Source organism: Conger conger, chromosome 5 (genome assembly GCF_963514075.1).
Source record: "Conger conger chromosome 5, fConCon1.1, whole genome shotgun sequence".
Lineage (NCBI taxonomy): Eukaryota > Metazoa > Chordata > Actinopteri > Anguilliformes > Congridae > Conger > Conger conger.
Window position 1 is genome coordinate 48,553,098 of NC_083764.1, and position 27,975 is coordinate 48,581,072.

Below are 27,975 nucleotides of genomic sequence, written 5' to 3' on the forward strand. Positions count from 1 at the left end.
TGCAATTTTCTGGTCAGACAGGTCTGTGTTTCACCCGCTGGCTAAACCCGGGTCTAAGGTGCAAGTCGCAGCACAGTCTATGGCATATTGCCTGTTTTCCGTTCTGGTTCCTCAGTGGTGCAATGACTTGCCTACCACTGTCAGGACAGCAGAATCCCTATTTCAAACTGTACCTTAGTCCTACCTCCTGATCCCTTCCCCCCCCCCCCCCCCCCCGCCCCCCTTTCCGATATCCCTATCCCTCTTGTCTAACCCCCCCCCCCCCCCCAAATTTTTTTTAAAATAATAACAATAATTAAAATATTGAATTGCACTTATGATGACTGTATGTTTAGAACAGCACTTCATGTGTATTTTCCTAGTTATGGATGTATTGCTTTAACTTGTGGAAGAACCTATGCACTTGTAAGTCGCTTTGGATTAAAAGCATCTGCTAAATGACTAAAATGTAAATGTAAATGTAAAATTGCATGGATCACTGCTCTCAACCAGCGGAAGACCGAAGGATACATTTGTGTTCAATGGTTATAGTTCCAACCGTCTAACCTCTCTGAAAACAACGTCTCTCGTTTTTACTATTTCAAATACATGTGATACCTTAAATAAGACAGCTTCGGAGTTGCTGTAAGGTGTATTTCTTCACTTTGAAGGAGGTAGGCTACTGACTCCTATAGGCTTCAAGTATTTATGCTAAGCTAACATGTTATGCTAACATGGAAATGCAGCCATAAGCCTCAAAGAATTTACTTTGAAAAACACCTTTCCTCCCTGAATATATGAGCAATTTGCTGGGGCTGGATGACAAGTGCTGACGCACAGAAGAGGGCCACGGAAATGCTGTCATAGCAAATAGCAATAGCGGGTCAGGCAACACAAGCAATCGCATCTATTTTTAGCTGCTTGTGCTTTGTCTCTCCTCTCATCTGGGACTATTGAGCAATACCTGCTCATACCTCACCTTGCCTCAGATGTTTCTCCACGCCTTGTCACGTCATACCCAGGGTACAGAAATGCCACCCTTCCCTCTATGTAATCAAATGCCGCCAACCAATCGGATCAAGGATCAGGTTGAGACGCTGCAGGTCGGCTCCTCCCCAGACCTTGTCTTGAACAAAAAGAGCACAGTTTATCCTGGGCCAGAGTCAAGTGTGACTTGGAACAAGCGCTGGCAACACATTTGCATGGAGCTTTTGCATTCAATCGCCAATGAAAATCAACAAAAATGGACATAGCATGTGTAAATTGCGAGGACACATCTACGCTTCACGAGAAAAAGAGGATCAAGTAAGTCTGTGATGTTAATATTGGTGGTGTATTGGGCCCCAAGTTGTTACAGTGCATGTATTTACTGGCCGTAAAAATAAGAATCTCTGCATGTACTAACCAGTGGCCATCTTGCACATCCAGACATAAAACCTGGAGGGCCACATTACGGTACCTTTTGAAAAGATCCTCCTTGACACAGGAATCGGCCTCAAAGAGAAGATTTTGCAGGTACACATTTTTCGTGAGGTCTTTCAGAAACTTGTTAATCTCCATGAGCCAGGCTCGTTTCTGCTTACTTACTCTCATAGTAGCTGTGTGCTTCAGTATGTATTTTCTCTTTCTCGGTAGGTTGACTCTTGAAGAACTAAAGCAATGGGAGCTCTCTCTTGAAAGACTGCTGTCCAACCCCTGTAAGTATGGGTTAGTTCTATTTTCAAGGCATTTGCATTTAATTAATCTCCCATGTTTAAAATGAGGCCTCTTTTATAAGATTAAGGCACTGGGCCTTGTAACTCAACAGATGCAGATCCAAACTCTAACAGTTGTGCCATTGTGCCATTGTGATGGATAATTCCACTGAATTGTAACAGTATAAAATATACATTGTAAAATACGAACAACTGTGACAACTGTAATGATGGATTGTATGTAATATGCTCTGTAATTAGCTTCAGTAAGGCTGCCTACGATGCAAATAAACGCGAAATAATAATAATTCCAGACTGTGTCATATATTTTGTTGTCCATTTGTGTTATATGTAGATGGGAAGGCAGCATTCAAAGTCTTCCTGAAGTCAGAGTTCAGTGAGGAGAATATGGAGTTTTGGCTGGCCTGTGAGGAGTTCAGAAAAATCCGATCTTCGGCAAAGCTCACTTCCACAGCCAACAGGATTTATGAGGAGTTCATCAAGAGCGAGTCCCCCAAGGAGGTAAGATTACATTTGAGAAGAACTTTAAATTGTTGCCATCTGAATTATTGGGCTATCGGTGATGAAAATGAGAAAGCTGCAATATAAAAAAAAGTCACAGTAACTTCCCTGGTTTAATAAAGGTTAAATAAAAAATAAAAATCAATAATAAAAGAAATACTGCAATTCTTTTGAAATGAAACTTTTTTTCAATACAATCATTAAATCGGAAGCAACAGGGAGTCATCTAGGATTTAGTCAACCTTTTTTTCTTATCTTTGGCCCAGAGATAATTGTGTTTTCTTCTTCACAAACACTAGTTTGGCAATTTTAGCAATCACCAAAATGAACGTTCAATGAACTCAACATTGATCTGTGGGTCATGGGAGTGGGGGTGAGGGGTTAAAGGTGAGGGTGGAAACAACAACTCCAAACTACCAATCAAGGTTCAGGACACATTTTAACTGATACAAGGCGAAAGATGTTCCAAACTGGTTATTGTCAATTCAGTTGCAAATGTGAAACACAATACTCCTCTAGGTTGTGTGCTAGGTATATCAGGTAGTGGGATGAGGTGGTATAAACGTTTGGCCGTATTTCTATAATAATGCAGAATTGTCCCATGTTGTGGAGAATAGATACTTGAGCAAGCATCTAAATGATGTTGTGAAAAGTAATGTCACCTCACAGTTTAACTGGCAGGGAATATAAGTATTTTGCTCAGTGAACTCATTGCACTCCTTGTTTTGACATCATTATGGAGAGAGTCATGCTTCAAAACCATTGGCAGAACTATTCTTCAATTCAATAGGACAAAAGAAAGAGTACATATTGATATTGCATGATACATGTTATGTGCTGCATTTGCAGCAGAGGACACATTTCCTAATTCCATTTTTTTCTCCGTGCTTATAATGCTACAGATCAACCTGGACTGCCACACGAAAGACTGTATTGCACAGAATCTCAAACAGCCAACTCACTCCTGCTTTGCTGGAGCGCAAACAAAGATATACAGCCTTATGGAGAACTGTTCCTACCCTCGATTCTTTCAATCACAGCTCTACAAGGACTTCTGCGAACTGGCAGCCGGAAAAGAGACATGACCGAAGGCTTGAATCTGCTTTTGGAAGATCATCGGAAAAGCTTCCGCATTTTATTTCACCCACGCTCTGAAACTGAATACGCTGGACCAGAATAATTTCACTCATAATAGTTGCCCAAGTGTTCTTGTGTGTATGAAAAATATAATTTCAGTATGCAGAATGTGTTACAGGTGTACTTTTGTACTTAACTCCATCTACGGTGTTGAGAAATCTAAGTTCCAAATTAGTGTTGTGTTCCTATTTATAAGATAATAAAACTGCAATAAAAACAGGAGCAGCATTGGCTCAGGAGGTAAGAGCAGTCATCTGGCAGTAGGAGGGTTGTAGGTTCCACCCTGGGTGTGTCGAAGCGTCCCTGAGCAAGACACCTAACCCCCAAATGCTTCTGATGAGCTGGTTGGTGCCTTGCATGGCAGCCAATCACCGTTGGGTTGGTGTGTGCGTGAATGGGTGAATGAGAAGCATCAATTGTACAGTGCTATATGAATGCCAAACATTTGACAATGTGCAATTTATTTTAATCGTGGTAAATTACACTATTTGTATATTAATTTACATATACTTTAATTCCATTAATTGTTGGCGTACTGTACTTTAGCATCCTTTTTGAAAGTATACTTTAAATACGTTTTTATTTGAATGTATTTAAAGTAGACTTTCAAAAAAGGCTACCAAAGTACAGTTACAATTGATGAAATTAAAGTATACTTTCAGTAGTATACTACTATATTAGCTCTTTGTATCCATCCCTGGAAAGTGTACAATGATTACTTTTCTAACACTGATTCAAGCTAAAGGCTATCCGCTGTAGAGCCCTGTTGCCATATCTAATTATATTGTTCTTTTTGTGTCAATAATTGTATTGTTATTTTGTCTGTAATAATCAAGTGTAGTTTAATATATTAATTTTTTAAGTTCATGTATATATGTATGTGTATATATTTTATGTTTTTTAAGTTTTTACATAAAAGGTTTTAGAAAATACCTTATGTTTTTATACACTTCAAACTGTGTACTGTACTACACCAAAAATATCCTCAACTCCTACCTAAACAGTGTTCTCAACATGCTAAATACAGTCTCAATACATTTTAAGGACATGTAAAATCAAATATGAAAATAGGTTAATCGTACAATATGCAGACACTTGGCTTTCAGTATACTTAATATGTTATATGTTTCTATTGCATTAAAGATTGCATTTCACGATTATTTTTAATGTATCATAATAATCACCAAAGAAATATAGCCAACTTAAATGTTGATATAAATCACAACATGCCACACATAATATACAAGAATGTAGTATCACTCCATCCACTCCTTATCACTCCACGTCACCCTCCTGCTTACTTCCCTCCACTGGCTGCCTGTCATGGCTCGCATCAAATTCAAAACATTGGTGCTAGCCTTCCAAGCAGTTAAAGGGTCTTCCTCAGCTTATCTACAAAAAATCATCAGACCCTACACCCCTGCCAGACCTCTTCGTTCAGCCTCCACAGGCCGCTTGGCACCTCCCCCTCTCCGAACCTCCACCTCACGCTCACGACTACTGTCTGTTCTGGCTCCACGGTGGTGGAACAAACTCCCCGTTGAGGTCAGAACTGTAGAATCTCTCCCCACCTTCAAGGGCAAGCTGAAGACACACCTCTTCAAGCAGCACCTCTCCCCATCCCTCCCTACCTCCCTGTGAACCTTAATTGTTGTCTCTGTGACTTGCTTTGTGTATCGGTATTTTTAGTTGGCTAGGTAAGCAGTGTTTGGATAATTAACTTTGGTCACTTTGGTCACTCTGTTTGTTTGTTTCTTTGTTCAAAAAAATAAAAAAAATAATAATAATAATTGGCCCTCGTCCTTATCTTTGTTGTACAGGTAGCAGTTGAAATTGTACTTCCCTCTAGGGTCTTTCAGTGAACTTATCCCTGGTTATGGGTATGCACTTTGTTGTACGTTGCTCTGGATAAGAGCGTCTGCCAAATGCCAATAATGTAATGTAATGTAGTAGTGTTCAGCCTCGGGCCATTAACCACCCTGTAACATAACATAACATAACATAACATAACATAACATAACATAACATAACATAACATAAAGGCGAGAACAGGCCATTCAGCCCAGCAATGCTCGCCTTTTCCAACCCCTAATTGTACCTACTGCTTAAATTGCCTAAAAGCTAAATAAAATCTAAGACCATATCAAGCCTGGTCTTGAAAACCCCCAGTGTTTCTTCCTCCACTACATGCACTGGCAAGCTATTCCTATGACCACTCGCTGTGTGAAAAAATGCGTCATACATTCTTGTATATGCACAGACAAGGAGTGGTTTATATGTCATACCATGGCTATGGCTAAAATAAAATAAAACTAAATAAAATTAAAAAATGATGGCTGTCAACCAATCAGAATTGAGTACTTATCCAAACCATGGCATAATTGCGCACTCCAGTTTGAATGGATAGACTACAGGTTATGCAGATAGGATGGCCCACACATGAACTTATTTTGTTACGGCATAGCCTCCAAACATGTATTGTTGTTTATTAGTCTCTTTGATATTGATCGCTGGCTGTCTTTAGCACTAGTGCAACTGGGCTCCTTATTTCATCTAGGCAACAAGATTACACCTTCAACCCATAATTACAGATAACATTTTTGTATTTTCCTGAGATTCAAACAGGTATGATTATCACACAGAAAAGTAACAGCCCTACTGGGAACCCTGCATAACAGACTGAAGCTAGAACCAAACCCACAACGTTTGAATTAAACCACCAGGGTAGACCAGTGACTTATGATTTTATTTGTGCTTCTTGAGAAAGGTGTATTGAAGGATGATTGGTATTTTCCCTAACACAACTTTTTCACTGATGAGATCATGTTAGGTTGCAGCAAAAGGACTGGCAAAGGTTGCAGGGTCAGTTGTCCACTTGGGCAGTGCAATGATATCTAGTACAATATACATAACCTGAATTATCTCGGTATTGTCTCAGTTGTGTGAATAGAAGAATATGAAAATGTAAGCTATTTTGTAAGGTATCAGTAGTATGCTGACCGTAGGAATTTCCTGCTTTTTTTTCCCGAAAAGTGGCAAAAGAAAGAATTCAAAGGGCATGTGTTTAGTTACAGATGGGTTTGTACAAGCTTTTCACAATGAGAGAGAAATATACTTTTACAGATTTACAAAACGGTCAAACATTGATAGATTACAATCCTAACTCCATTTCACCTTCGTACAGGTGTGCCCAAACTCGTTTGCAGAACAATTGCTTGTAATTACTTTCTCTGTGGCTAATTATCCCAAAATGTGCATTTGTTATTTTGCATACAGTAGATACTGAGACAATTGGTATTTGCGCAGTTATAGAATGAATGCAAATATTCCAACAATAAATGGACATTCTTGCTTTATCCTTTTAAGATTGCGAATGTAAAACTAACACCGTGCATTGCACTATTAGGCACTCTATTCATTGCTGTTGTTGCTGGTATGAGATAAATCTCCTCTTAGTTGCAACTTAGTTGCAAAATTATTATTTTTTCACCACTGATTAAATGTAGGTATATAATGAGAAACTAAAACTGAAATTATTAAAACACCTCCTCTAATAACTATCAATTCAGTTTAGTACTTCCATTGACTCTATTAGAAAGTTAATCTTTTAAATATACACCATTACACTGGAGCTACAGTATAGCAAAACTACAACAAACCTTTGATGACTAAAAGACAGTTTTTTCCATTGAAAGGTAATTTACAAGGTTTGAATTCCTTAGTACTTACCAATTTATTTAGTCGTGGTACTTCTGCAATTATGTGCTATTCTTATCACATATTTGTCTCGTCCTATAGTACCTAGGGGACTGTAGGAAGGAAGTGTAACAGTACAAGATTTCAATCTGTTTTTGTCTTTACTATTGCCTTCAAGGGCCAACATGACCCAATGCACTTGAATGTTCTTGATGCAAAAGATATGATGACTAGGCATTTCAAATAGACAATGCATTTCAAATAGGCACATGCTGCTGCCTCACATTACATTGCATTAAATCATGTTCGCGTATGCGAAACCATGTGAAGGGATGACAGACTCAAAAAAATTGAATGAAAATGTAAAAGAGGCACGGTAAAAGTACAGGCACTTGTGGGAAGCCCATGAGCGTGAGATTGGTTTTGATATGCAGCTTTGAATTTGGGATAAGTTAATCTATGAAGGGTTCCCATATTCAAAGGTTTGTAAAAAAACCACGTTGATTAGTATGTTTTACTAAATTACACACAGAGAAAACTAGATTTAAAAATATATATTTATTTTTGTGATTATGGCACCTTTGACTGAACAGTCCATAAGTATTTAGACAGTGGTGCGATTTCTGTTCTTTAGTTTTATAATTATTATTATTATTATTATTATTATTATTATTATTATTATTATTCCTATATCTAAGCAGGTGGTCTCATTGAGATCAAGATCTCTCTTTAAAAAGAGACCTGTTACAACAAAAACAGAAAAAATCAGCAGACAAAGATATAGTATCTCAAATACACATTACCCATAACGTCAAACACAGACGGAAAAAGTCAAATAAAACATGTGCAAGCATGACTCTGGCCCTTATGTTGACCAAAGCCAATCACTGACTCCAAAGGCAATCAAATGCCTAGAATCAAGACTTTCTTATACCTGCACTAAGGAAGCAATTGAATACACCTGACTAATCAGAAACAGCTGAGAAGCCTTTTTGGTCCCCTAAAATGGGGGACTATGTATTGCATTAGAAGGGATGGAATTCCTACACAGATCACCTTTCTATGTCTTTAATTTAGTAAAACATACACTCTTAGCACTTTATTAGGAACCTGTGTACACCAACTTATTCATGCGATTACCTAATCAGCCAATCATGTGGGAGCAGTACAATGCATAAAATCATGCAGATACGGGTCAAGAGCTTCAGTTAATGTTCACATCAACAACAGAATGAGGAAGAAATGTGACCTCAGTGATTTCGACCGTGGCATGATTGTTGGTGCCAGACGGGCTGGTTTCAGTATTTTGGTAACTGCTCATCTCCTGGGATTTTCATGCACAACAGTCTCTAGAGTTTACAAAAAAACATCCAGTGAGCAGCAGTTCTGTGGGCGGAAACGCGTTGTTCATGAGGCAGGTCAGAGGAGACTGGCCAAACTTGTCGAAGCTGACAGGAAGGTGACAGTAACGCAAATAACCATGCATACAACAGTGGTATGCAGAAGAGTGTCACTGAACACAGAAAGGGCCAAACCTCTTAAGTGGATAGGCTACAGCAACAGAAGACTCAATAAGTCTAAAAAATATGTATGTATGTATGAATCAACATATTACAAACCGTTTGCATATGGGGTTCCTTTAACAAATTTTACACTTCAAATAACCACCTATTTCTTGAATAAAATAAATACACCTATTTATTGAATTCGTAGATCAGTGTTGGACAGATATTGACCCCTTAATGCTTAAAGATTCAGTGAACTACTGATCCAGAAGGGGATTGGTTTTGACAACCACCTTTTGATATTCACAGCAGGTCAAAGTTGGTCGAGTGAATAATAAAAAATATCAAAAAATAGCTGTGTTAGCAGCCACGCCTAAACATGGAAGCAGTCCAATGCATATGTCCATGTATTCTGTTGCTTTGAAATGAAAGATTAATTCCAGCCTGTTATCTTCCACTCTTGTCTAGTCAATTATCTAAGATCATTTTGTATTGTTATATTGTATTTCATAGAATAAAGCTATACAATGTTCATATTCCATGAGGTGGCATTCATCCAATGGAGCTCAGACATTGTATTCTAAACTCTAATGTCATCTCAACTGTCACTCTACACCATTCTGTGGTTTCCGTCAGATGAGAAAGTGAAAATAATTGAACCATGGTGTGCATTACAAAATTTTCCCCTCAACAATGTGGGTACCTGCATTGAGGTTGACAGGCTGTGGAGAATATTTTAGACAAGTTGAAGCTCATCCCTTAGCTGCAATGACACAGCAAGGGCACATAACAAATATCTATTTGACTATGAGATCATCTGGTCCTTATTCAGCAAGAGCACCTCCACCTTTGCTAACTGTCACGTGGATAGTTTATCCCTCTTATGCAATTGGAAGATCATTCAGAGTAACTATTATTCTATAATTAGGGCAACTTGTAGAGCCTCTCTGAGTTTGACAGACATATATTTGTCATTCTTGATAACATGACTGGTATGGTGCAAAACTCTTTTCCACTCTCTTTTCCAAGTTTTTGTTTATTTGTTTATTTACTTGCTGCTATGCATTGAGTTGCTACCACGTGATTGGATGATTAGATATTTGCTCTAACAAGCTGGTGTATATTCATAGGAGACTTTTCTTTCCATTAAATTAGCATTTCTCATTGCCCAAAGAAGGTTCATTAAGCACCCCTCGCTGAAGGTCACATAGTGTTGTTATGTTGGTTTTTCAATCAGTATTCTCAGTAGTTTATGGTCTGTTCTAATTAAGGGAATGCATGCAGTACATGGAATCTAGATCCTAAAGACTAATTACCTTGCAGGAAAAAAAAAACGCCATGCACAAAAAGAGTGCATCCCTGGGAAAGAGGCAAGTCAGTACATCCAGAGTACACATTGACTGTGGCCAGAAACCCCATAAGGTGAAAATCTGACCCCCTGCAACCACATAAGGTGAAAAACTGACCCTCTCAAAACCTATGGAGAAGCAGAAGGCAGCATTGTGTTTTGGAGGAGGGTGCATTCTTGTCTGTGGCATATGCAGCAACACATACATAGGCCTACACAATTGAGCATTCCAACCAGGAAGAAGAAGCTAAATATAAAAATCCTTTGAATTTAGGTATTACCCATTCAAATTGTATCAATTGAACAAATGTACTATTTAAATAGAATTTGAGTGTTATGGCTTCTCTTGTCTAAGGATTGCGCTATTGCCTAAAAACTCTATTGTTTAAACAGATCTCTGTCAAAATGTACAAATCTCTACACTGTATCTGTCAAAATGGAGTTGAGCATAGCAAGTAAAACAAAAAAAGAAAAAAAAATTTTAAAGTAAGGATTAGTAATAGCACTCTCCTGCGTCAGCTACCATTCTGGTAACATTTTCCGATGGGGAAAAATCTGTAGGAAAGAATGTAAACAATGCCTCCTCACCTGTGAGCTCACATATATTTCCTTGTAGTCATCACACTTGGTTGGCATTCAGATTAGATTAAATCATATCATCCTCCTTGAAACTTGGAATAATTTCAGATTGGGCTCAGTGAAAGACCTATTTCTGTTTGTCCTGAACATTTACTTTTATTTGTAAATCACCTTTAGCTAAAATCACCTGTAAGTTAATTCAGCCAACAAGACAATTGACCATTGTCAGCACTGTGAAGATTTTCAGAGTGGATACATGAGAACATCCCCAAATTAGTTATTCATCAAACTGCATTTCTTCGCCACATTACAGATGAGATGACACTTAGTTACACACCTTAGCATTGCATTTTGACGCTGCCACACCCAACTCTCCTGGGTGTGTAGAATTGCTAGCATGTTAATATTTTGGCCACGAAATATGTAGATTGGGGTGTACACATTCAAGGTAATTTCAGAAGAGACAGTTCTTTATTAATGTTCAAGCATAGGGCTATGCTTCCGTAATTAATGCTTGTGAAAGACAAAGAGTTCCCTGTATGCGTAGGCATATTGTACATTAATATTCAAATTAAACATATAATACAGGCATTGTGTAAAATCTTGGAGTATGAATATACAGAGATGATTATTGTGAAGGCCTTGTTCTCTTTCAAAGTTTTTGGGCCTTTTGTTGTCAAACCCATGTTTTTGAAAAGTCATCGACTATGCAAAGGAAACACTTCCTTTTGAGAAATTACCGCCTGGAGCAGAGTCACACCAGGTGCAGTGACAGCAAAACACAGACGTGCAAGCCAGCACCGCACAGCCATTAAAAACCACAGATATCAGCTACTCATCCTGAATCATGTTTAAGAAGTGCGCTGGTAGCTAAAAGGTTTGTCGACAAAGAACAGCCATCCCCTGCAGATTATCATCACTGCATCAGTTTCACGTGTGGCTACTTTGCTTATTCGTGTGTCCTGCGTCATCACCCTGTTAGATCACTGATTACATACAGAATTGTGCGAGCATGCATGCGTGTGTATGCTTCTCTGGTTTCTGACTGTACTGCAACCACCGGACATTTGTGCATCCCCTTTGGCTGTTTTCTGTATCATCAGTGCCCTCCAGTGCTACTTTATTGACCTTTTATGTCAAATTATTGGGCATATTAAGCCTGTCAGTTTGGCGTAGGTCAAAGATGATTCAAACGGTCTCTCAGTGTCACAGGAGGAGTGCATATGCTTCAGCTGTAGTGGTCCTTACATTGACTGCATATGCCACCTGACGATGACTTTATGACATTCAGCCAATGAAAAAGTATTAAAACCCTGTGCATTATTGTGACAATACAGTTCCCCCCCCCCCCCCCCCCATACAAGAGGAAGAATCTGTTCTAGCAGTCCTGGTCACTATTACCAAGCTTTTCTTATTCAATAGATCTATTGTTTGGCATGGCACGTGTAGGTCCCACAGAGTACGCAAACTCCAAATTCCAGCCTTTTCCATTAGTTACATGATTTTAAAAATCCAAAAAAATTATTCACAGTTTAATGGAAAACTAATGAATTCTCATCAGTAAACCATGTAAGAGGTGAAAAACTTGATTACACTAAATATTAATTTAATTGATATTGAGCTAAAGATAATGTTTAGGGAGAAAAAAATATTCTTAAACTACTTTCAGATGGTGAAACATGCACTGGGTCAATTTGACCCGGGAACATTATTGCTGTTCCTTAAAGTTGAACATAACAGGAGGGTTAGCTTACAATTCTAATCTAAATGCTTTTTTAAACTGATTTTATAATTTGTGGAAAAACATTGACATTCAAAACAATATGTGGTAAGTGCTTTATTTGGCAAGCAACATGACCTGATAGAGACAGATGGTTGCTGTGCCATGTAGGCTGCTGTCAAATCCTATACTTCAGTGTATTATATTCCCGTAGCCCTTGTGCTTACATGATAGAAATATAGGCTTTTCTTTAAAGCAACTTCAAATCTCCATGTGTGAGGTGGTTTTAAACACAATACAATATATGATTTAAAACTATCTTATTTCTCTCTTAGAAAGTGCAAGAAAGCAAAAGAAAAATGCCAACCAAAGTCTAAATGTAGATTAACCCAATTCTTATTACTTTATTGATCAAGACTGCCTTCTAGTGGTGAAATGGTTTAAAGCACAAATTTTATTCATTGTTTTCAATGATTTTTTCCACAGTTTTCATTCTTCTTCATATTTGTATTGCATCAGGCCACAGTTGTAAAAAAAATAGCATGAATCTCTGTTGTAAAGACTTTGATTTACTGATCTAATTAATGTATTCAAAATTGTTGTTTAAATATCAGACAAGCCTGTTAAGATTGTGGAGATAACCTGAATGGTTTCTCCTCCAAAAATGTACATTTTATATTTAAGGTACATTATTTGCAAGTCAGATATTATAAACCAATCCTCTAAGAAAACTGGGAGCAGACCACTTTTGCAACACATGCTTATTTGAGTTACTGTCACCTTCCTGTCAGCTTGAACCAGTCTGGCCATTCTTCTCTGAGCTCTCTCATTAAGAAGGCCTTCACACCCACAGAACTGCTGCTCACTGAATGTTTTTGTTTCTTTTATTCACACCATTCTCTGTAAACTCTGCATGTTGTGTGTGGAAATCCCAGGGGATCAGCAGTTTCTGAAATACTCAAACCACCCATTATTATTATTATTATTGTTGTTATTATTATTATTATTGGCATTTGGCAGATGCTCTTATCCAGAGCGACGTACAGTTGATTAGACTAAGCAGGAGACAATCCTCCCCTGGAGCAATGCAGGGTTAAGGGCCTTGCTCAAGGGCTCGAAGGCTGTGTGGATCTTATTGTGGCTATACCGGGATTAGAACCACCGACTTTGTGTGTCCCAGTCATTTACCTTAACCACAACGCTACAGGCTGCCCCGACCCATTCCATTCCCAGCATGATCTCGCACCAAATTTCATGCCCTGGAAATCGGTTCACATATTCAGAATCCTGGATAAGCCCCACCCCACGATGACATACAATTCCAAGGAGAAACATAATAGATATAAAATATGAACAGATATATTAAATATATAATAGATGTATTTACACACAATCCGTGGGTAAACAGCAAAAATTATGTAGCAACAAAAGTTGGGGTTACGATTAATGACATTAACAATACCAATTGAGACACAATTGATGGGCACACGTGTCGGAGTGCCGTGGATTCGGTTGGGAAATTAGAACTTACTGTTAACTTAAACTAGGGGCGGATGTTCAGATTTCAGAACACAGAGGCCGATTTCAGTGGTCAGAACATTCGGTCACCTGTATTCGATTTAGTTTGAGACCAGGCTCTCTATTCCATGGTCAAAGTCACTTCATCATAATTCCTCCCCATTCTGATGTTTGCTATGAACAACAGCTGAACCTCTTGACCATTCTGTTATGCACTGAGTTGCTGCAACATTATTGGTAGCAAATTGGCAGCAACTAATTAACAAGTTGATATACAGGTCAACATAATAAAGTGGTTACTGTTATAATTCCTGCTTTTGCAATCTGGATATGAATACGTATTGACACAATAAATATTCTGAATGTAACATTTTGCAAAGAATAAACCATGATAAAAATAACCATGATCCCATTGTCAGGAATAGTGAGAATGAAAATAAAATTTTGCCTGGATCAATGAAACTGTTAAAGACATTTGGGCCAAATTTGTGTGTGTGTGTTTGTGAGTGTGTGTGTGTGTGTGTGTGTGTGTGTGTGTGTGTGTGTGTGTGTGTGTGTGTGTACGTGCATGTGTGCATGCTTTTTTATATAAGAGGAAACAAAGAAAATAGGGAACCTCACAAAACAAAAGTTATTTTGAAAGATTATAAGATTATATGCCTGCTTAGTTTAAACTTCATATTTTAGAATCTATAGCATTCTAAAAAGAAAAATATATTCTTCTTGGAAACATCCACACAATAGTTAAATCATTTGTTGTGGATTGTGTCATTGATTTCTGGTTATCATCCAAAATTCCTAATTTTTGAATAAATGGAAACAAACTATAATCACTGGTGAGAGTTCTGATGCAAGCATTATTTGTGGAGGTGAATTATCACATTCATATACTCTTACATATGTTAGTATAACCCATCACATATTTCATAACTCACACATTCTCTCATGAACTCTCAATTCTAACCCTAATTTTATCCTTCTCCAGTGGCTTGCACATAACCTCAATGTGGCTCATTCAAACTCCTTCAGTTTCAGCTGTCATCTGGCTGCAGGGCTCAATTTCACAGTGATATAAATCATCTAGCTTCATGTAGTACATTGATTTCAGAAGTTTAGGCTGCACATGATATTGGACCTAAAATTGGGCCCAACACCAATACCTCTGGGGCAATTGATGTGGAAATTAGCTGAGTAAATGCTGATACACCCACCAATTGAATTACCGAAATAAACTTATATTTATTTACGTAATTACGTAATATAGCCTGAGCAATCCCTTTCACAACTATTTGTGAAAAAATCTGTATCACCATTTATGGATTACAGAATATTTTTCCAGTTTCTCCCACACTGACTTGAGTGAAGATGCATAACCTAAGACAAGTCATTGATTTCATTAATCATGTCAGTGAAACATGACATGTGTGTTATTGGTTGTGCACATACAGAAAACTTCACAGTCCAAGAGTAAGTATATAGTCAGACATAAGTGCTTACCTCCCAGAGGTTGTTATCCATAAATATTGTGACCAGAGAGCTCCTGCCCAACAGTGATATATTTCCCACAGCTACATGCTGGAGCTAACAGCTGATGCTGGGCATCTTCCACACTGCTGATACATGTTCTGTACATGTCTATATGATTTTTTAATAAATCATGCACAAAGCAGCGATCTGGCAGTTTGTTTCCTTAATAAATGATTTGGCCTGAATCATCTGTTTGAGATCTTGCCATGGGTTCAGGTTCTATGTAATTAATGTTTGGACATTCTAGCTAGACTTTCCTTAATATAATTTTTTTTATTTTCAATGTAAAATTAGTCATGTCATTTAGGAATTTATATATGCACTTTCTGTAATTGTATTTCTTAATGTAATTAAAATAAAAATGTTCTGCCTGGATGAAATTCTATGGTCTAATGATGCTGGTTTACTGTACAGATAGTGTGTTTTCCCCTCATATTCCCAGCCTTAACACCAACTGTGCCCTCCTTGTCCTGTGTGCCAGAAACTAGGCAACAGATGTTTTAATCAATTTCACCACCTGGTTTGCAAACAAATATAGGTGCGGGAAGGTGTTTTGACTAGGGGGTGCTGCTAACATAAATTTAAAATTATGGTGGCACTATTATTTTTTTACCAGTTGCTTTATTTGTTTCTCAAATTCTTTTGCAGGGTGGAGCTTGAGACTGGGATTCTCTCCATTAGAACTCAAGCACATAAACATATGAAATCGCAGTGGTGGAGACAAATATCACTATCGGAACACATGCTTTCTTATTGTTAGACACACACAATAAGTGTACTGGGCAGTTGCCTGTACGATAACAAGAGCTCTTCGTCCGACGATGTTCTGTCTTTCAGACCACAGGAATGTGTCATAAATGGTAGGCTACTCAAACATCATGCATTCTGAGAACAACAGCTGCACTATCCACTCCCAGCAACCACTGCGGCTGCTTGTTGTCACGGTTTAGTCCATTCCGCGGAGGCCCCTATGTTTGGAAAATTGCTAGCTAAATATATAGCTAGCTAGCAATAGCTATATTGTTCTTGGAGGAAAACGAGTTAATAACGAATTCCGTTGCGAGTTGGAGGTAAGATGCTGTTTTAAGTGAGGAAAAGTAGCGTTATATTCTGTCGCCATCGCCGGTTATATTATGATACGAGATGTTCTGCCAACATAATCATCAATAGCTGAGCTTTAATCAGTGCCTTGGTTGCTCACTGGGTCAGCATAATCAGTGTAATCTCCAGTTAGCATCACAGCTAGCTATTTATCTAAGGTCTCTGTGACCCTATACTGAAAATAGTGTCCGTTCACTTGCAAGCAATCACGAAAGGCGGATGCTTAGTGGTGTCGTTTCCAAAGCATCCCTTGGTCTTATCATCATTGGATGTGCATGGCCAGTTAGCAACCAAATTAGCTGTAACTTAAATTTCTCTTTCAAAATAGCTAACTGCCGGTCGTTAGCACTGGCAGCTGCATATCCACATTGTCGCTCTCTGCAGCCAATACAATTGTCATGTTTCAAATGAACCGCGGGAATTTATTTGCTAGATTAGATAACTATCTCGATATGATGCTTGGCATTGTCAGAAACGATTAATTACACCTGCTAACTAGATGGCCAGTTGCCATAACTTTACTGGGACACGCAAGCTTACTTGCAATTTGCTAACATATGTCAGCACCTACAGTAACCACCGAATCTGATGTGTCTAGTTAGTAGCCATCATAACGACCTAATCTGGTGAGTTTTCAAGTTTAGATTTACAGTGCTCTTAGCTAACAGATTGCTCTTTGCATTGAAGTCACCAGACGGATGAAAACTTTCTTGGACGGGTTGGACTAGGGTGTCTCTCCAGACACCAAGGAGGGCTATGTTCTCACGCTCTGTTATGGCGAAGCAGGCACACAGTATGAGGGATGAGGGATGTGATACTAATACTGACGTTCAATCATATAATTTTGTTGCTAAATAATTATATTTTTGTATTCACCCATTTTATGTAATGGAATATCCAGTCAGTATCAAATGAATGTAATTATATGACTATTTAGTTTACATATGGAATAGAATGTATTAGGGTACGCAATTATCTGAGGTTGATTTCATTGATTTATGAATGCTTTTCATAATATGAAGTGTTTTGTTTTTTTATGTGCTCCCCCCATTAGAAAAATAAACTCTCAGAAATGGAGACTGCAGGATGCACAGAGACACAGGCGCAATTGTTCAATGCTGAACAACAGGCACAAAATCCTGCAGGTGGATACAGCTGGGAAGTAACTGACATGACCCGACTGCGTCGTTTTCTGTGCTTCGGATCGGAAGCAGGTACATACAGTATAAAGGAGCACCGGCTTGGCATGGAGAATGCAACAGTGCTGATACGACTAATAGAAGAGGGCAGAGGCTGTGAAGTGGTTCAAGAAATAAAGAAATTCAGCCTTGACTGCCCAGCATCGAAGACAAACCCTGCTCTCTTTGCCCTTGCGGTCTGTTCTCAGCACTGTGATGTTAAAACCAAGCAGGCTGCCTTCAAGGCCTTGAAAGACATCTGCCGCCTTCCAACGCACCTGTTCACCTTCGTCCAGTTCAAGAAAGACCTGAAGGAAGGCATGAAATGTGGCATATGGGGGCGAGCATTGCGAAAAGCGGTTGCGGACTGGTATAACGAGAAAGACGCAATGAGTTTGGCGCTGGCTGTTACCAAGTATAAGCAAAGGACGGGCTGGTCGCACCAGGACCTGCTGAGGCTGTCTCACATGAAGCCTGCAAATGAAGGTAAAATTAAGCTTTGTTTTTTATTATTTTTTTATTTTATTTTATTAATGATGAATAAGATGTGATGCATTTCAATGGTCAGTTTTCATTACTCCTGCTAAAGGGATGTGTGTTCATTATTTGCATCCACAAAGGTCTGTGGGCAAGTAGAATCCAGTTTATTAAAATAGGCTTTGCTTTGGATATTGATGCCCAGGAAGGAATAAGCAGGTCCAGCAAATTCCATTAAACTACTTTCTGTTTTCAAACAAATCATTGAACTCATTACTGTCGGTATCAAGCTTATTTGTTTGTTCATTTGTTTATTTGCAATTATTTGTTCCTTGCCCAATGTAGTGTCTCAAATGTTTATTTAGTGTTCTCTCACGTCTGATAGTATACAGCCATAGTCTTGGAATATTTTCATAATTGTGGATGCTTTGCAGGAACATTATCGTCATAATAGCATCATTATTCAGCAGATTCCGCTTTTTTTCCCTAATTTTCTAGAAACCTAAGCAGAGTTCTTTACAGTGGGGTGCAAACATTTGGGAACCCCTGGTTTAAATGTCTGTTACTGTATGTGAAAGCAAGCCTGAGCTCTAAATGGTATAGAGTTAAACATGCTAAATTTAAAACAAGATTGATTTTTCTTTTATTTTTTTACTCTTTATAAATTATAAAGTGCCCACATTTTTGCAGACTACTGTAAGCATAAACAAACATTAAGCATGAATAAATATGGCCAGGTTTCCTTTTAACTAACCGATGGCTTTGTTTTCCAGCTATTGCAGTGATCAGTAAGTATGTAACAAAAGGGTGGAAGGAGGTTCAGAAGTCCTATGGCGATAAGGAGAATGTGGAGGAAACCACCAACGTTCTCCAGTACTTGGAGGCAGTGGAGAAAGCAAAACACTCTGAGGATGAGTTGGAAATTATCCACCTTATAGAGGAGCACAGGCTGGAGAGAGAACAGTTGCTGACCAACCACCTGAAGTCCAAAGAGGTTGGCAGTATAATGAAATGTACTATAATGAAAGGAGATGCAGTTATCCAGTCATGCAGATGTAGTTAGTTCTTGTTATGTTTCATTAGGTTTGGAAGGCTTTGCTGAAAGAGATGCCTGTGGCTGAAGTGCTACGGAACTTGGGTAAAATGACTGGTGACAAGGTCCTCGAACCTGGAAGTTCGGACATTGCTGCTCTTTGCGAGAGGCTGCAGAATGACTCCATGCTGAAGAAGGTATGGTATTTGTCCACTGACGGTAGTCGTTGATTTGTTGTGTGCTGATACAGAGATTTTCAGTGCTGGTCGTGTTTTCATGCTGAGACGGATACTACCATTGCAGATTGTTTGTCTTCATGTTTCTAAAGTTCCCTTAATAGCTAAATGTTCTTCACTGCAACACGGTCACATATGTGTGAATGTTGTTGAGATATTGTTAGATATCATATCAATGATTATATAATATCATAAAACAACTTGGCCTCAAATTATATTTTTAGCATCCTAGTTTTGTTTACCATTTTCATTCATTGCTCCATAGTATGTCAAATACAAAGTGTGTGCCTTAGAATATCAAATTATAAGTTATGCAAACAAGATATAGCATAAATTTCAAATGCCGGTAATGTGAAATGTAACTGATTGTTTTGTCTTTCACAACTCCAGGCTAAAATTCACCCCTTCCACATCCTGGTGGCTTCACAAGCCTACAAGAAAGGTCATGGGAATAGAGGAAAATTAAAGTGGGAACCAGACGAAGGCATTATCCAAGCTCTGGACAAAGCCTTTTACAAATGTTTTCTTGTGAGTATCACCCCCTGGCCTAACTGGTCTGTTTGCTGTTGTACTAATAATGGAAACTTTCATGTGCCGATAACATTTGTGTTTCTCAGTCTCCTGAAACTGGATACCAACATTGATGCAAATGGGGTCAATAATAAAAAATCAAAAAATGGCAGTAAATCAAGATGGCAGACATGGGTAGTCCCAATGGCAAAGGTAGTGTCTGGATCTCATCGCTGCAAAGGACGCTCTACTGAGCATGCGCAACATTGGCGCTCTGTGATTGGTTATGTGTGAATCATGAACAATGAGACTCTTCAAAGTGCTACACGCTGGAAACCCGGTGAATCATTTGAAGTAAGGGAGCTCATGATTTTATCAACAGCATTTGCAAAAAAACAAAATTTTGTGTAAAAGTTTAAAAGGAGTCTGCTTCCTAAGCTGTGTAGCTAGGCTAAGTTACCTCTCCCTCTGGGATTCTGAATGAGTTTGTGGCCATATCTACCTGGCTACATGTGAGCTAGCTGCAATATGTTTGCATACCTAGTTACTGTTGTGGGCCAGTAAGTTCTGTGTTTCATCTGTGCTAGTTCTGTTTTTCTACGCAATTGATAAATAAATGGGACTTTTGTGAATATTGGTAAATCTTACATAAGAGTTATATAAACACGGTAACTAATCATAGCATATGTTTATGTATTGTAGAGATTGATGGGGACAGAAATAACCATCTAACCCAGAGGGTGCTGACAGCTGAAAAATAATAATTATTAATTTATTATATTAAAAGTATTAAATGTCTGCTATAGATTCATTTATCTGTTGTTCACTTACTGTAATGCATTCATAATGTTACTAGAAATGCAATACAATTTAAGTGCAAAAGGATATAAATGAATATTTGCCATGGGTCGTAGCTTGCCATTGCAGGGAAGTTTTGCAAGGTTATCAAGTCTATTAATTCACTACACTATTTGTCCAATCTTCCCCTTCCTGTAATATTTTTCAAAATAAAGCCTATTATGAAACACACAGAATGAGTATTTCAGTGCATTTGCCATTCCGTGTGCTTTCACAGTTTATTCATAATAGTTGCTCAGGTGTACCCAAAAGCAGCAATGTGAAATGTCAGTGAAGCTAACATTAGAAAGCATTTTAGCTTTTTCCCGTCCATCTGTAAACTAGATGGACCAGCCATACTTGCATACATATGATGACACAATGAAGCAGGCTGGAGGCTGGCAGTGGTGGAAGGATGGAGGCTGGCAGTTGGTCATGGACCAAAATGTAAATGGTTGCATCATAGCACCACCATCTGGCCATGTGTGATACCTTTCCGGAGTAGTGGGGGCCATAGCAGCCCACCTGCCAAATATGGTTATTCTAGGACAGTGGTTCTCAAACCTCTCCTCGTGTACTCCCAGCTGGATCCAGGCGATCGATGTGTCCCACCACAAGCACACCTCATACAAGTAATTGAGCCCTTCATTAGTTGTAACAGTTTTGCTTTAGGCGGAAGACATCAAATGCCTGGATCCGGTTTGAGAGCCACTACTTTAGGAATGTTTTATGATTGACAGTTATTTTTATAGAAAAAAAAAAAAAAAAAAAAAAAATTTCCACTGAAAACATTAGCTTGGAATCCTAATTAGACTGGGCCTGGAGACATCACCTAAGAACTTAGTGCAAGGCAACCTGCTAATTAACAAGTCCTGTGAAAATTACTTCTCCTTGCCAGGATTTTGTGTATACATTTTGCCAGGCTTAAAGACGGCTCTTGTATCTACACAGCATCTCATTTAACACTGTTGAATGTTTGCCAACATTTGATATCAAACCCCCTTTTAACCTCAGAATGTTGAAGCCACCGGGAAGCGGTTTGTAGTGGGCGTGGATGTCAGCGCACCGATGAATGCTACAGGACTGGGGAGTCCCGTCGATGCGGTCACCACAGCTGCAGCTATGAGCATGGTAGGCCAAAATGTGTCCGTGACAGAAATGTGTCCGTTTTCAAGGCCAAGTTCCCTCAAATTACTTTTGCCACATGAATTATGGATAATCACCAGCAAGCCGAATCAGAGATTATTCCCCCAAAATATAAAAATAACGAAGTGACTTCTCAAGGAGCCTACGGCAGTCAGTGGCAGCTGCAGAGATGAAAATTGACAGACTTCGACTGATTATTGGTCTTAACCTGTTTTCAATCAAATAAAGTATGTATTACATCACATAATACTTAATGCCATCAGATATAGCCAGTTCTCTTAGGTTTTCAAAACATTTCCAGTCTGTGTAAATAAGAAGGAGATTGAGCGTGATTTGCTCTGCCAGGGCAATGTGCATCTAATTTGCATTTTAAATCATTTGTTGAAGGTTGTTGTACGGACAGAGGTGGATTCCCAGATCCTTGTCTTTTCTGAAGGAGCTGTCTCTCCCTGTCCAGTCACTGCCCACATGTCTCTCACAGAAGTAACAGAGGAATTGGTCAAGGTGAGAGTGTACATCGAAAGAATTTCAAATTTTATTTAGATTTGTTTGTTTTAAATACAGTCAAAGGGCAGATTACTGTAAGTTGTGGACAAATAGTGTGCTGGTCTTTCACTCTGCTTTCACAAATCCAATAATGAGCACTGACTTACGATTGGGCATCATCCCAAATTGGTGGGGGAAAAGCTGGGATAATAGTTTTCTTGATAAAATGGTTGGGTATTGAGGGTTTGGTACTGAAAGGCCTCTTAGCAGTTTGTGTTTATCTCTTCTCAGATTCCCAGTCTTAGCACAGACTGTGCCCTTCCAGTCCTGTGGGCAACAGAAACGGGGAAGGCAGCAGACGTGTTTATCATTCTCACCAACAACGACACCTGGTTCGGGAAGATCCACCCAGTAGAGGCCTTGCAGATGCACAGACAAGTGCGTAGTGGGGATATATATATATATATATATATATAATATTATTATTATTATTATTTTTTTAATAGTCGTTTCTAATGTTTCGGCTCTGAGTGTTTTTCAGGGAACCCAAAACCTGATCAAAAGCTTCTTCTTTTTTTCTTTTAGCTGTTTAATTTAATTACTCACTACTTTAGATGAATGTAGAATTTGATTGCACTTGTAGTTTTATAATTCTATTCTGCATTTATAGATTTGAATCTGTGTTCATATACACTCAGTGAGCACTTTATTAGGTATTTATTAGACTTCTGCTGCTGTAGCCTATCCACTTAGAGGTTTGATGTGTTGTGTGTTCAGAGATGCTCTTCTGCATACCACTGTTGTAATGTGTGGTTATTTGAGTCACTGTCACCTTCCTCTCAGCTTTGACCAGTCTGGCCCTTCTCCTCTGACCTCTCTCATGAACAACTCATTCCCGCAGAAATGCTGCTCACTGGATGTTTTCGCACCATTCTCTGTGTGTGAAAATCCCAGGAGATCAACAGTTTCTGAGATACTCACCCTGGCACCAACAATAATTTCACAATGTAATTTAGATCACATTTCTTCCCCATTCTGACATTTGGTCTGAAAAACAGCTGAACCTCTTGACCACGTCTGCATGCTTTTATGCATTTAGTTGCTGCCACATGATTGGCTGATTCCATATTTGCATTACATTAGGTCTACCTAATGTAGTGATCACTGAGTGTATTTCGGCGATCAAGAACATATAATTTTTTCAGGAACAATAAATGAAAGTCAATTAAATTATTTTTTAATGTCATTTATTTACTTTTATTTGCAGAAACTGGGAGTGTTCTCAAAGTTGATAGTGTGCGGGCTCACTTCGAACAGCCTCGGGGTTGCTGACCCAGATGACCGAGGCATGCTGGAGGTGTGTGGTTTTGACTCTGGAGCTTTGGAAGTCCTTAACAACTTTGTTCTGGATCTCATTTGAGAAAAATTAAAGGAGTTTGAAAATAACGTTTCAAAAGTAAAAAAACAGACATGCCATTGGATCTGTATGGCGGCTGAATTTTGTAAAGGACGGTGCCCAGAAAAGCAAACGACAACAAAAACACTGTAAACTGTAACACTAAACAAAACAAGAAATTGCAAAGTGGACCATCTGTCAAGGACTTACTTCAGTCACTGAAGAAGGAGAAACACTTTTGTTTTCAATGCTTTTTAAAGGTCCAGCAGGCTGGATATATCTGTATTTAAGTGTAAGAAGTTCATGTAATGAAATGTGAGTGTGGGGGTCGGTTGGGGTCAGCATTAAATTACATCAAAATGTAATTTTTCCATTGCGGCCAAATGGTTTTTCTTTCCGAATGTTGATTCAATGGCAAAGGAGTGAGGTCTGGTTTTGTTGTCTCAAGCAGTCAGTAGCCTAGTGGTGGGGCTGGGACTGGGAAGGTTGGTGGTTCAAGCCCCGGTGTAGCCAAAATTAACATCCGCACGACTGTTGGAACCCTTCAGCAAGGCCCATAATGCTCCAGGTGGGATTGTGTCCCCTACTTAGTCTAATCAACTGTAAGTTACTTCGGATAAAAGCACCAGCAAAATAACAGTAATGTAATAAGCAATTATTTTAGCTAAAATGTTGCGTTCTGCTAAAGATTAACACTTTATCGATGAAGGTTTGTGTGCCGAAATCCTTATGCCATAAGCAAAACAATTCTGTAGTTTTTTTTATATATATATGGTGCAATCCATAAGTATTTGGACAGTGACACAGTTTTTTGTTATTTTTTGCTCTGTTTCCAGCACATCGCATATGAAATTAAACCATTCTTTCATTTCCGTATTTACATCCATATTGGATCATCCGTATGAGAATTACAGGCCTTTTTTTTTTCTTTTTCTCTTCACATAGTCCCCTCCGTTTTAGAGGAGCAAAGGTAATTAGTAAAATGAACATCGGACAGAACGTTCGTCATGTTCAGTACGTGACTGCGCTTGATAACTGGCTTAAGTTCGGGACCCATAGACACACAGATTCTTTCCTGGTGGCTGGCAAGGCCGTCTTTGAGGGGGATTTTTGCTTTCTGCAAGTGAAAAGCATGTTCATTTGGATTCAGGATTGGCTCAATTTATGTATAATTCGTTATATCCAGCCTTGGTCACATTTGTAACATCACTATGCATCCATTTTTTCACACCCAATGTTTTTGGTTATGTCTCTAATCGATTTTCAGCCTCATATTGGCCTGCTTGACTGGCATCGACAGTGGTCCTCATGTTGACACAATGGCGACATACTCCAAATGCAAATTCTACACCTAGAATCAACTCTAGACATGTTGTTGGTTTTTTGTTTGTCCAAGAAACAGTTGTGCAGACTATATTGTCTAATATGCTGACTTAATTTCAGATTGTTAATTTAACCAATTACTTTTCCTAAAATTTGGGGGCTATGTAGAAGGGCAGTAATTCTTAACCTGTTCACCCGATATGGATGTAAATGCCCTCATACCCTTGGATGTTGTACTCATGGTTTCATTTCAAGTCCAATGTGCTACAAAACAGAGCTAAAACTCCAGCAAATGATGATGTTGATGTCTATATAGGAATTAAGAGATCACTATAGACTGGTGTTTTGTGTTGCTCTTTATTGAAACTTTCATTCTACTTGGTCATACCCTTAGGTCAGACCAATTGAGAGGGGTACTTATTTTAGGGCCTAGATGAGAGCACATATTACTCATATTAACATTACTATTATTGCTTAATAGGTCAGGTGATTATGGTTTTTGTTTTTTATTCCATTTTATCAGAAATCATTTTACACCAGTAGCAGTAGAACAGTAGCAACACATTTGGAAGATAAAGTCCTTTTGCTATTACCGTATTCTGTGTTCTATGTTCTGTTTATGCCCATCCATTTATGCTGAACAGTGTAATGTTTGCTATGCATTACCAATAGTGTTTTCTATCACTGTATTGTGCGTCTAATGTTCCAGTCCAGCTCTTTAATTGTCTGGTCAAATTAAGGCTGCTAGGAAGTGTGGAACATACTGTATTAAATTTAAGACAGTAAAAACACTTAAAAGGACATTTAAGAATGTTAGTTATGCAAAGATTAATTTAAACTAATGCACCAGTAGTATTTCACTACTTTTTAGATGTAACGGATACAACTGAATGTACCTTTGTAAAGTTTCTGTATCACTTTAGAACTGTATTTTAAATTGAAATGCTTTATACTTATACATATGGATAAATAAACAAGACAAATAGTAATACTTTACGCTGAGGGGTCAATTCAGTCATTGGACGATAGCTGAAGTTCATTCAATGACTTCAGACTAGTAACTCAATGTAACATTACCTCTTTTGTCAAAACCAACCAAATCTTTGTTAACTGTTCCTACTTGATTAAACTGACCCCTAAGAAGAAAATACTAATTGTCTGACCATTTAACTGTGATTTACGGATCCCATCTAATCTGTTGTCAATTTATGATTTTTTGTTTTATTTTGCAGTTGTTCCTAACAAGCATGCAGTACAGGGTCTTTCATTTCACAGATGGTCCAGCTCTCCAGTGACCTTGTAGTCATGCCTTTTTCATAGGCCATTAGACCATTAGAAAAAATGAACTGAAGTTGATGGACAAGTAACTTTCTCAATCTGAGGCATTGGTATTTCAAATTTGTTTGCATAGTGGGTAGTATCCTGTAGAAAAGAATGCATGTTGTGAACCTGATATGAAAAAAAGGGTTACTTTATTATGTATGTTTCTAAAACATTATGTAGATCTATACTCTTTATGTCTGTGCTGTAACAGTTTAGCAGTCAGTGTAGGCAGAATACCATTGCTAATTCAAATCAGCCTCAGAAACGTATCTGGACACTTGCACCGAGTAGATGTACATTAAAAAGCATTTAATTTTATCTGACACAATGTGACATTTTTTCAAATTCAAGTTGAACCAATCTAAAAATATTGAAAAACTGAATTGAATGTGTGAAGGTTTTCCTGACTATAGAACCTCTGTTTTAGGAAAGCAGTACTACCTCCTACTCAATCCTGTTCTCAGCCTTAAGCTTCCTTACTTCATTGGTCTCATTTGATCTTCCTAATATATAACAAACTTGCAAGCTTTCTAGTTTAGCTAGCTAGCTAGCTCGTGAATGTTCACCAGGCAAATTGTCTTTTTTTCAGGTTTCTTACCTCCATAGTGCCATATTGGTGATTGTGTTGGGATTACAGTAATTGTGAAATATTTGTCCCAACACTTTTGAAATAGCAGTTTTGTGTGTGACTTGTTCTGTACTGCAAAGTTGCTGTGTGCATGATGATATAATGGTCGCTATTGCTTCTGCTTTTTTTTTTCTTTTTTTTTTACACATTCATATTCCCATATTTCTTCCTGATACCATTTCTTGTCATAGCTTGATATAACATGGGGCTAATTAATTTCTCTGAGGGATGAGTTATAATAGGTAGCTAGCTACCCCTTTGATTGTTCAGTTTTGCTTGACTACCATGTAGCTATCATTTTTAAAGTAATAGGCTAAGTCCTTTGTCTTATTTATGTTCTAAAACCTGAGTAAAGTGTAAAAAAGTACACATCATTAAAGGCTTTCCTGTGCAAGACATTGTGATTCAGAGACCAAACCAAAATACAAGATGTTATTTCCTGTCTAAATTGTTATGGATTCATCATGTAGCTTGCTAGCTATATCTTTTTTAAACTACAGTATGTGCTGAAACAGTTCATTATGTTGACACTAGTAAAAACAAAGGAGTTTTATTCCTTGGAAATTATGTCCCAAAACTAATAAATCTGGAATCGATTTGTAAATCGGTGTACTGTTTTGCTAACATCTGCTAATGTTCACCCTCCATCCATTTACTAACTAAATGACAGCAGGAATTAAAACGCATACATTAACACAGAAAAAACAAAGGCCCGCTAAGGCATAAAAATGGGAGACTGGCCTCAGCAGAGCTCAAAACAACATGAATTAACACTGAATAAGCAACCAATGCGCTCGACAGCCATATTTATTGAAGCCTACTAATAAAATGTGTTTTGTGTAAACTTGTGTAAACTTTTGTGTAAACATTTTATTAGCACACCCGCAAACAGGAAACTAGTCCAAAAGATAAAAGAGCTTGCCCATGAAGGTGGTTTTGTCCATCATTGATGGTAAGAAGTTATGTATTAAAGAAAAATGGCCTTTTGTTTCCTCTGGTTATGGGAATATGTTCCTCTGTCACGGCAATGAAAACCTTAACTTGTTCTGGCACCGTAGTTGGGAAATTGCCTGCTT

The 27,975-nt window shown here is 38.3% G+C and overlaps 2 protein-coding genes across 3 annotated transcripts; both read left to right on the forward strand.

Annotated features, from left to right (window-relative positions):
• The first annotated feature begins 1,148 nt into the window (after positions 1-1,148).
• LOC133128696 (regulator of G-protein signaling 2-like) lies at positions 1,149-4,264 on the forward strand. Its single transcript, XM_061242413.1, has 5 exons — positions 1,149-1,284; positions 1,408-1,494; positions 1,615-1,676; positions 2,029-2,195; positions 3,098-4,264. Exons 1-5 carry the CDS (start codon positions 1,223-1,225, stop codon positions 3,278-3,280), a joined length of 561 nt encoding a protein of 186 aa, XP_061098397.1. The 5' UTR covers positions 1,149-1,222; the 3' UTR covers positions 3,281-4,264.
• Positions 4,265-16,126: 11,862 nt separating this feature from the next.
• On the forward strand, positions 16,127-27,293 carry ro60 (Ro60, Y RNA binding protein). Of its 2 annotated transcripts, none has more exons than XM_061242506.1 (9): positions 16,127-16,295; positions 17,381-17,990; positions 18,755-18,975; positions 19,065-19,211; positions 19,641-19,778; positions 21,612-21,728; positions 22,131-22,247; positions 22,521-22,667; positions 23,497-27,293. In XM_061242506.1, exons 2-9 carry the CDS (start codon positions 17,399-17,401, stop codon positions 23,647-23,649), a joined length of 1,632 nt encoding a protein of 543 aa, XP_061098490.1. In that variant the 5' UTR covers positions 16,127-16,295; positions 17,381-17,398; the 3' UTR covers positions 23,650-27,293. The 2 variants fall into 2 exon arrangements, with proteins under 2 accessions (XP_061098490.1, XP_061098491.1); XM_061242507.1 differs by lacking the exon at positions 16,127-16,295 and adding an exon at positions 16,825-16,952.
• Positions 27,294-27,975: the final 682 nt, after the last annotated feature.